The sequence below is a fragment of the Spodoptera frugiperda genome, chromosome 24, assembly GCF_023101765.2.
Source record: "Spodoptera frugiperda isolate SF20-4 chromosome 24, AGI-APGP_CSIRO_Sfru_2.0, whole genome shotgun sequence".
Taxonomy (NCBI): Eukaryota; Metazoa; Arthropoda; class Insecta; order Lepidoptera; family Noctuidae; genus Spodoptera; species Spodoptera frugiperda.
This window is the reverse complement of record NC_064235.1, coordinates 3,636,305-3,646,370: the sequence shown is the minus strand read 5'-3', so window position 1 is coordinate 3,646,370 and position 10,066 is coordinate 3,636,305. Positions and strand designations below refer to the sequence as shown.

At 36.2% G+C, this 10,066-nt stretch overlaps 1 protein-coding gene across 1 annotated transcript; it reads left to right on the top strand.

Annotated features, from left to right (window-relative positions):
- The first annotated feature begins 692 nt into the window (after positions 1 to 692).
- LOC118278668 (hexosaminidase D-like) lies at positions 693 to 5,208 on the top strand. Its single transcript, XM_035597982.2, has 4 exons — positions 693 to 1,431; positions 2,590 to 2,781; positions 3,535 to 3,647; positions 4,175 to 5,208. Exons 1-4 carry the CDS (start codon positions 1,120 to 1,122, stop codon positions 5,136 to 5,138), a joined length of 1,581 nt encoding a protein of 526 aa, XP_035453875.2. The 5' UTR covers positions 693 to 1,119; the 3' UTR covers positions 5,139 to 5,208.
- The last annotated feature ends 4,858 nt before the right edge of the window (positions 5,209 to 10,066 follow it).

Below are 10,066 nucleotides of genomic sequence, written 5' to 3'. Positions count from 1 at the left end.
TCCCTCCTATATATTGCCTTCTAAACAAAAAATATCACTATTTAAAATATATATAAGACTATGTATACAACGCTTTACGTGTCTAATTGTTAGAAAATATATATGTTACAAAAATAAAAGACTTTTATTTCCTTTTTATGGTATAAGCCAGTAAACGAGCAGACGGATCACCTGATGGTAAGCAATCGCCGCCGCTAATGGACACTTGAAACACTAGAGGCGTTACAAGTACGTTGCTGGCATTTTGGGGGTTAGGAATTTAAGGGTTGTTGGGGAATCGGGGATTGAGAAGATTAGGGGGGGTGTAATTGGGTGTCAGGTAATCTCAGACACACAACTGAAACACAACGCAAGCGTTGTTTCACGTCGGTTTTCTTCTCGACCGTGGTATCACTCCGGTCGAGCCGACCCATTGCCGTGCCGAAGCATGGCTCTCCCACACTTTAGTACTTTTAGGATTCAACAAAATATTGAATAATGTTAAATTAAATTTATTGGAGCCGGCAATTCACAACGCCAAATGCGCTCTCGTTTCGATTTCGTTCAACATAAAGCAAACTCATACCTACTAAGGCACCAGATCGCCGAACGCGCTATTATTTCGATTACTTTAAACATAAAGCAAACTCATAATACTTCGATAAAAATAACCAAGGAGTTTTTTACTATTTCATCATAAAAGCAAACAACTTTATGGACAACTCGACAGACAAAAATATTTTGACGTTTAGAAAGAATTTATACTTATAATTGACTCTTGAATTTTATTTATATATTATACTTTGTTTACCTAATATATACCTAGCTACTATTATTGACTTAATCGGTGAAATAACACACCTTTATGAAGACATAAACCAGTTTAATACTCTCACACGAAGATTGGAAAGCTTCAGTAATTGTCAATTTTGCTTACAACATTTTAAACGGCCGAGCTACAAGACTGTACTAGTATTTATAATCCCTAAGTATAGATAAGACGGTCGGCAAACTGTGAAGCCTTACAAACGTAAACCTATCCAGTTTACGTTACAACATTGGACGAAGAACTACGGTTTGGGTTGTGACAAACAAATAATTAAAACTACGTGTTACAATATCACAATAATTTTAATAAATATGTTGAAAATTCGAAAAATTTCTCTTGTGAAGAAGATCGCGATAGTTTTTGTCACAGCATGTGTTGTTTACAAAATAATTAATTGCAATTTGTTATACAAAAGCGGTGATGTTGTAAAAGTTGATATAGACTATGTTGCCGTGCATTTTGATTTGAAAGGATCTCCGCCGTTAATAAGTTACATGATAACTCTGCTGTCTACCTTTAAGAAGTATGGCGTGAACTCTATTTTGATTGAATATGAAGATATGTTTCCTTATGAAGGAATGCTTGCTAATTTAAGCTCAGAAATAGCTTATACTAAACATGAGGTACGTGATTTTACGGGATATTTACCATGTTTATTTATGTCTTTTTTTAAATAAACACGCCGGTAATTGTGCAGACGTATTACCTGAGCCTGGTATTAGCAATCGCCGCCGCCCATGGGCGATCATTGAGCAGTGCAAGAGATACGAAGCTATGTAGGTTGTATAGCTCCGTCCCTCTCGCACTGCTCAATGATCGACCATTCTGACACAATTGTAAGGGTTGTTGTTCGGGATAAACTACGGATCGGGGAAGATTGGCAAGCCGAAGAATTTTGACACATTTTGTATGGAGCTTATGTCAAAATTCTACGGCTCGTAAGCAAATTTACCGATCGGTAGTTTGGAATGCGCCGTAAGACCCCAGTTGGTAAGCAATCGCCGCCACCCTTGGACACCTGAAACACCATAGGCGTTATAAGTGCGTTGCAGGCCTTTTGGGAGTTAGGAATTTAATGGTTGTTGCTCGGAAATCGGTAATGGGGAAGATTGGGAACGGGGAATGAAATTGGGCCTCCGGTAACCTCATTCACACAACGAAACACAAGGCAAGCGTTGTTTCACGTCGGTTTTCTGTGAGGCCGTGGTATCACTCCGGTCGAGCCGTCCCATTCGTGCCGAAGCATAGCTCTCCCACACTTAATATGTCTATGAGTTTCCGATATTTCGGCACTGTTGCAAGCGCCATGATCTCGGATAAACTGTGCTGCTCGAAAAGTAGGAACGGTGTTTAGTCAGTAAGAGTCTGACACACCTTGCTCGCCTCGTTGGATAATTTTCCCCCTCAAAAAAGGGTCGTATTTTTGTATGATCCAAAAATTGTTGTTTCTGGTCTGGGTTTCATGTGTATGTGAACTTGTATGTTTGTAAAAGTACCCACGACAGAAGAAAATCCTAGTTTGGGGCAACGTATTAAAAAAATAATCTTAATTTTATTATAACTTTCGTGAGACATATTAATTATTATGTTATCGGATTACTCACGTAACTGTTTGACGAGGAACTCGACTAGTTTCAAGCTGTGCTAGAGACTCATATTAATGAACAGCATTCCGCGACACACGAAGCTTCTAGCATGGCTTGAAACTAGTCGAGTTCCTCGTCAAACAGTTACGTGAGTAAGAAGATAACATAATAATTAAAATAAATTCTTGTTCGTAGCTCACCGAATTTCTACTGGAAGCTAAGAAATTGGACATCGAAATAATACCTTTGGTGCAAACGTTTGGCCACATGGAGTTTGTGCTGAAATTAAAGGAATTCTACCGGAACAGAGAGCTACCCTACGGCCCCGCTGAGTTATGCCCCAGTCAGCCTAGCAGCTTGAATTTAATACGTAATATGTTAAGCCAGGTTTGTAGCCCTATAGTTTTTAATATAGAAAGGTGTTTAGATTGCCTCGTTGCAAAGTGATTCATCCTGAACATGCTAGCTAGACAAAAGTCACTTCCAAATTTCCAAGAACTAACTATCTAAATACGTAGCCAATATCCCCACTATCCCAGATCTAAGAATTGTTTTGCACACATTTCAATCACTGATGAGTTAATAAGGGCTGTTATACAAATAAGGTGTACCTAAAAACGTTTAACTAGTTGCAATTTCGCTTCTAACGAGAAATATCATAGGCTAGTGAATTTTATACCTACTCGTGAAAAAAAAACTGTGATGGATTTTGTAGCTGAAGGTGGTGTTTAATGAGCAGAGGGATTTTTAAAATAATCTCGAGACAGACGTTAAAATTAAAATTAGTCGCTTACCATCTGATATCAAACTAATATTTTATATAAAAAAAAACGAACAGATGGATCACCTAATGGTAGGCATTCGCTGCCGTCCATGAGCACCCGAAACACCAGAAGCGTTACAACTTACAAGTGCGTTGCAGACCATTTGGAGGTTAGGAATTTAAGGGTTGTTTAGGAATCGGGGATTGGGAAGATTGGGAAGGGGGATAATTGGGCCTCCGGTAACCGCAAATAACACAACGCAAGCGTTGTTTCACGTCGGTTTTCTGCTCGGCCGTGGTATCACTCCGGTCGAGCCGGCCCATTCGTACCGAAGCATGGCTCTCCCACACTTAAACCTGTTCCTATCTGTTCTCAGGTCATTACCTTCCACAACGCCATTCAACCGCTAAAACACATACACATCGGATGTGATGAGGTCTACACAATAAATGTTTGTTCTAAATGCACAGTAAGAAATTTGAAATCCCAGTAAGTACCTATTTATCTTCTATAATATAAAAATACGTCGGGTATAGCTTCACTAGAGGACTGACCAACAGACAGACGTTATTAATATTATTATATTTGCTTTGACGTTCAAAAGTGCCTTCCTGGTCTATTTGAAATAAATGATTTTGACTTTGGGTTTTCCTTCCTGACACTATTACTTTAGAAATTACAAACCGATTTCCACGGTTTTGCATTCGTTGAAAAGGTCTCGGGCTCCGTGAGGTTTATAGCAAAGAAAATTTGGGAAAAAACTAAGAGAAAAGCAGGAAAATAAGGAAAATCATTGGTGGCGAAACGGAGAACGGACTAATAGATTTCTAATTTTCATACCACGTCATCATCCCTATTAGTTTTCATCATCATCATCATCAGCCGAGAGACGTCCACTGCTGAACAAAGGCCTCCCCCTTAGTTCCCCATTAGTTTACATAAGCAAGCCATATACATATTAAAAAACACACTTATAACTAACGATAATTATAATCTATATATTTCTATTTTTTCAGTGAAATATACTACCGTCATCTGATAAACGTGAAAGATATAGTCCAGGATATACGACCGCGAACAAAAGTCCTGTTCTGGTCCGAGATATATTCACAGAAACATATCAACCTGAAATATGAGCTACAGAGTGTAAAAGACAAATTGAGTGACTTGCAGCCCGTGGACTGGGAATATAATGAAAATGTGTACACTGCCCGTTTATACAAGACTCATGAAATTTTTGACAACATGTGGGTAGCATCAGCTTTTAAAGGCGCTGATGGCATTATTGCGAAGACACCAGATATGATGAAACGATACTTAAATCACATCCATTGGCTGAAGCAAGTCCTAATGTATAGGCCGCCAAGATATGGCGTGAAAATCAAAGGGATTATTTTGACTGGATGGTCAAGATACAGCCATTTTGCTCGCCAGTGTGAACTATTACCATTTGCCATGCCAAGTCTGATATTAAATTTAATGTTGATTCAATTGTTTCGTGAAGGCATAAACTGGGGTATTCTAAACAATCATACGCATTGCGAGTTATATGACTTATTGTTAAAGAAAGATTTCGAAAAAGTTTATGTTAATCGATACAGCAATTTGGAATGTTCCTTTCGGAATGTTACGGTATATGAATTCCGTTTTCCTAATTATCAAGGTTGTTTGTCGAAGCTAAACGATATTAAAACAGATTTTGAGGTTAACTCAATGACAAATGTTCACGATTTTTCAAATACGGTGCAAGAATGTAATAATGAGTTGAGTAAAGGCGTTGTGCTATCAGACAAGTTAAGACCGGTACTGTCAGAGTTCTATCGTAAAGAAGTGATTGATAATTATTTAAATGAAAATGTCAATGTGTACGATACGCTGGTAGGCGATGAAATAAGCGAATTAATGCAGAAAGTTGTAGTGTTTTACGCTCTGCCCAAACGGTCTTTTGGTCCGTTGCCGAATTTAAAATATGGAGCGTAAAGAAAGGTTGTGTATATGGGATTGAAACTTAAAATGTACTGACTGTAAAAATGTAAATTGGTCCTCCCCCACTTAGTAGCGGGCGGCGGGGATAGCGGGCGAAGGGGTAAGAACCAAACCATCAAAGGGGTAAGATGCTGCACGGCAGCCGCGTGCGCGTCGGTTATACTCAGGGCAGCAAAATGTGACGACGCAATCGACGCGCGCGCGGTCCCACTCTTCTCACACGCCCGAGGATCGCGCACGCCTAAGTCTTTGACTGCCAAATTGCCAATAGAAAACTGTTGATGGTAAATCCTCTGCTAACGTCGGTCACCGGTGACCACCACGACGCTCAATGTGCTAATGTAGAGTCAGCTTTACCTTTGCCTAGCGATTTCGCCCGCGTTCCTGTGAGATAAAAAGCATCCTATCACCCAATTCAACTCACCTTGTCTGTACAAATATCAAATTACATCAAAATCCGTTCAGTAGTTTCAGCATGATTGACGGACAAACATCCAAACAAACTTTCACATTTATAATATTGTGATAGTAGGTATATTATGACCAAGCGTGGGGATTATGTCGATAGTCCTCTTTTATTTTATCGTAGAGTAGAAATATCTGTTGCTATATTTTTATTATTTATTTTAAAATATAATTGTTAGCGTATTTAATTTATGTAGGTAATGATTCGTTGTGTAAAAAAATAAATATTTTCGAATTTAACTGACTTATTAATTTTTTTTTTATAATAATTATTGTGAGACATACTAAAACATCACGGTTTACTCACCTGAAGAAACCTGGTCTTATAATTTTTAAGTTTAAAATTGCCAACCCGCATTGAGCAAGTGTGGTTATTAATGCTTAAACCTTCTCCGTGTGAGAAGAGGTCTTTGGTCAGCAGTGGCCACTTATAGGCTGTTGATGTTTGTTTTTTAATGCTATAAGCAGATAAACGAGCTGAGAACAGACAGGTTACCTGATGGTAAGCAATCGCCGCCGCCCATGGACTCTTGAAACACCAGAGGCGTTACAACACAGGTTTGGAGTGCTGAACCTAGTTTAACTTCCGAGCAGAGAAGTTATCTATGTATTTAAACATTTTAGAAGGGCCTTTGTATGGTAGTTTTAATAGTATAAGCCGGTAAACGAGCAGACGGATCACCTGATGGTAAGCAATCGCCGCCGCCCATGGACTCTTGAAACACCAGAGACGTTACAAGTGTATTGCCGGCCTTTAGGGGGTTAGGAATTTTAGGGTTGGGGAATCGGGGATTGGGAAGCTTGGGAAATGGGGATAATTGGGCCTCCGGTAACCTCACTCACACAAAACAAGCGTTGTTTCACGTCGGTTTTCTGTGAGGCCGTGGTATCACTCCGGTCGAGCCAACCCATTCGTGCCGAAGCATGGCTCTCCCACACTTGCAATATGATGATGTGATGTTAGTAGGGAAAATAAAACCAAATTATTTTAAATTAAATTTCATATAATTCTTGATACTAAACGTTTATATTATACAAGACAGATCTAACGGCAATAATAATAAAATACCAATACGGTTAACCAAATACAAGAAATAACAATTTTTCAACTTATAAATACAACTTATAAATTTACTTAAACAATTAAAGTATTTACTTATAAATAGTTATAATTATATACCGTTTATAATATAATATAATTTTTAATAAATTCAATGTTTTTTTCGTGGTTATTTAGTCTATGTATATAAGGGCTGACTTTTATATGAGTTTTAAGTATATAAAGCAGAAAAAAATCGTTATAATTAAATGAAAACCTACAATTTTCGTCAACATTTTTTAAGACAACCGCTAATCTTCTCTTGGGTGTATTAAACCCCGATGTAGATAGAGATGCACATTTATAATGTATCATCCAATTTTCACCATTAATGTTATAAGTCCCATGTAATAGGGGGTGAGTCTATTGCCATGCATACTGGGCACAATTCCAGACTATGCTTTTTTTAAGGGGGTAAATCATACAATGACTTCTCCCGCCTTGGGCGAGGCGTGATTGTCAGACTCGTACTGACTAAAAACCACCCCGTTCATACTCCTGCTTTTCGAGCCGGAACCCCGGTAAACCCGCTAGGTAGTCCGTAATACTACATATTATCCGTAGTACTACATAGATTACCGAGTATTTTCCAAACAATTTCTTTCTGCAAACATACGTTCAAATACTCAAACGACAATCAATTTTAAGAATAGTTCTGTTACTACCAATTATTGATAAAAGACAGAAATAGAAAGATCTTTTATCTCTCTTTTTCTTAATTTCTTATAATTAAGTAGCGTTTTCGAGTATTCGGGCAATAATCTTTCAAAAGTAATACCTTATATACATAAAAAAATAACCAAATATGAATTTCGTATTAATAATTTCGTTAAAGAAAAACAAATTTAACTAGAACAGCTTTTTCAAACGTAATCTATTTGAGTTATTTGCTTTGAAAACACGTTTTTATGAAAATGAAACGTTAATCATTAAGTTCATTTTTGAATATACATAGGAAATTTATTTATAAAGAAAAAAACAAATGATAGATTATATATATTAATAATGAGTCGGCAAATTGTATGTATCTATAGATATATATCTCATAGACATAAATAAACATGGTAAATATCCCGTCTCAAGTTCTAATGATAGTGTTAGTGGCCATGTCAGTTTAAAAAACTGAAAAAAATATCCAATAACCTCAAAATCTTACCCATATAATCAAAATACGGCCATTTTCAATAATCAAAACAAATATCTCATACAGTTTACGTTATAGCTTCAATTCATTAAAATAACAACTAAACAACATAAAAAATAATGAGTTTGTCAATAAAATACTAACAATTGAAGGAAAGATTTAAAGTATAACATTAATTTAATATAAACTATAATCTTAATAAATAACAGTAGCCTATGAGTCGAATAACAAAATAAACTTAAAACTTATAATTTACACTTATAACTTAAATTACTTATAATATAAATAAAAAAAAAACATTTCAATTTGGTACACGACATCCAATTCTTAAGAGCTTTGGATAAAATTATATAAAATAATTGATTTTTACTATATATAAGTTGTTCTGAAAGTATCTGCCACGGCTTTAATGGGAGGTAGTGTTGTGTTTGAATATTACAATAGTAAATATAAATTATTGGTAATTTAATTCATACAAAACAATCTATGTATGAGTTTGTTGTGAAAGAGCTATTCCTTTCACTGTCTCTGTCGCATCTTCAATGAAAACGATTGCTTTAAATTTCAATGACGAAGCGACGCATCGTGCGAATTTGTAAACAACTTTATGCAGAGTAAAGTCAATGTTTATTTAAGTTCTTTATGTTTTCAAATTGAATTAACTGGTCCGGGGTACGAAATTTCTTCACTATTGTAATCTTCAAACACAACACTACCTCCCATTAAAGCCGTGGCAGATACTTTTAGAACACCTTATATAATACCGTATTATATAAAAGAAAAACTTGAGGATCCATATTACATAGGACTCATAACATAAATAGTGAAAAGTAGGTTTAACATTGTATATATACACTTCTGTCTACCTCTATACGAGAAGTTTATTTAAAAAACATAATATTAATACTTCTATGTCAATTTAACAACAGCCTATAAGTGGCCACTGCTGACCAAAGGCCTCTTCTCACAAAGAGAAGGTTTGAGCATTAATCACCACGCTTGCTGAATGCGGGTTAGCAATTTCAAACTTATAATTAGAAATTATAAGCCCAGGTTTTCTCACGATGTTTTTCTTCACCGTTTGTCAGTGGTGTCTAAATAATCTTAGAAAGTACATTTAACTTGGAAAAAGTCACATTGGTACTTGCCGTTGGTAGGTTTTGAATTCGCACCCTTATGCATGAGGAGGCGTCTTAAACCTCCGGGTCACCACGACATTAAGTCACTTTAAAATATTTCTTTTTTTACATTTAATGGGTCGACGTTTGGCCGCTATCTCGCCTGATGGTAAGTGATGATGCGGCCTACGATGGAGCACGTCTGCCCATAAGCAACCTATTCACTCGGGCTTTGAAGACACCCAGGTTATACCCATCATCACAACATCTTTTTTACCCGAAGAGGTAGGCAGAGGCGCAGATTTGCAATGTACATCCACTTTTCACCATCTATGTTATAAGTCCCATGTAATAGGGGTGAGTCAAATTACCATTTGAAAAATAGTACTCAATTTTTTTTTTAAGGTCCACAAGCATTTCGTTTATATAGTAAGGCTTTATATAGTTTTAAAATAATAATTTATCATATAATACAATTTCATTAGGGTGGGTCTAAGTAGTAGTTGAGTAAGAAATGGTCAATTTTAGGGTCCCTCTTAAATAGATGTTGTAAGACATTCTAAAACCCGTATAATAAACCTCACTTAGGAAACTCTTAAGCTAAGATAGGTGTCACCTTACAACATAGTTTTTACAAATCTATTATACAATTATTGATTGGAAAAATGTATCAAAGAAATTGTAAACATGTATTTTTTAAAAGAGTAACGATGGAGTTTCTTGCTCGTTCTTCTCCATTCGAAGCTACACTTTGGAACGAGCACCTAGCTTCACTGACGGACAGACTGACAGACTATTATTTATTTCTTTATTTGTTAACGTTTCAAAAGTACCTATTTATGGTTTAATTGGAATAAATGATTTGAGTTTGAGAGTGACACCCAAAAATTCACCATTTCTTACTAAAAGTATTATTTTCTATAGAGAGTGACGATTTTTTTATACATAATATATGTATTTAGTATCACACTGATTTTCTTAAGTGTGTTTCTTAAACGCTTTCACGGACGAAGCCGCGGGGAAAAGCTAGTCATATATATAAAATTCGTCACTGTATAATATTGTTATACATTAAAAAAAAACAAACAAAAAATAT

What these genes read in the sequence shown, in the direction of transcription:
- LOC118278668 (XM_035597982.2), top strand. Translation starts at nt 1,120, where the DNA reads ATGTTGAAAATTCGAAAAATTTCTCTTGTGAAGAAGATCGCGATAGTT. An exon ending in TACGTAATATGTTAAGCCAG is followed by an intron (nt 2,782 to 3,534) that starts GTTTGTAGCCCT and finishes ATCTGTTCTCAG; the next exon opens with GTCATTACCTTCCACAACGC. An exon ending in GTAAGAAATTTGAAATCCCA is followed by an intron (nt 3,648 to 4,174) that starts GTAAGTACCTAT and finishes CTATTTTTTCAG; the next exon opens with TGAAATATACTACCGTCATC.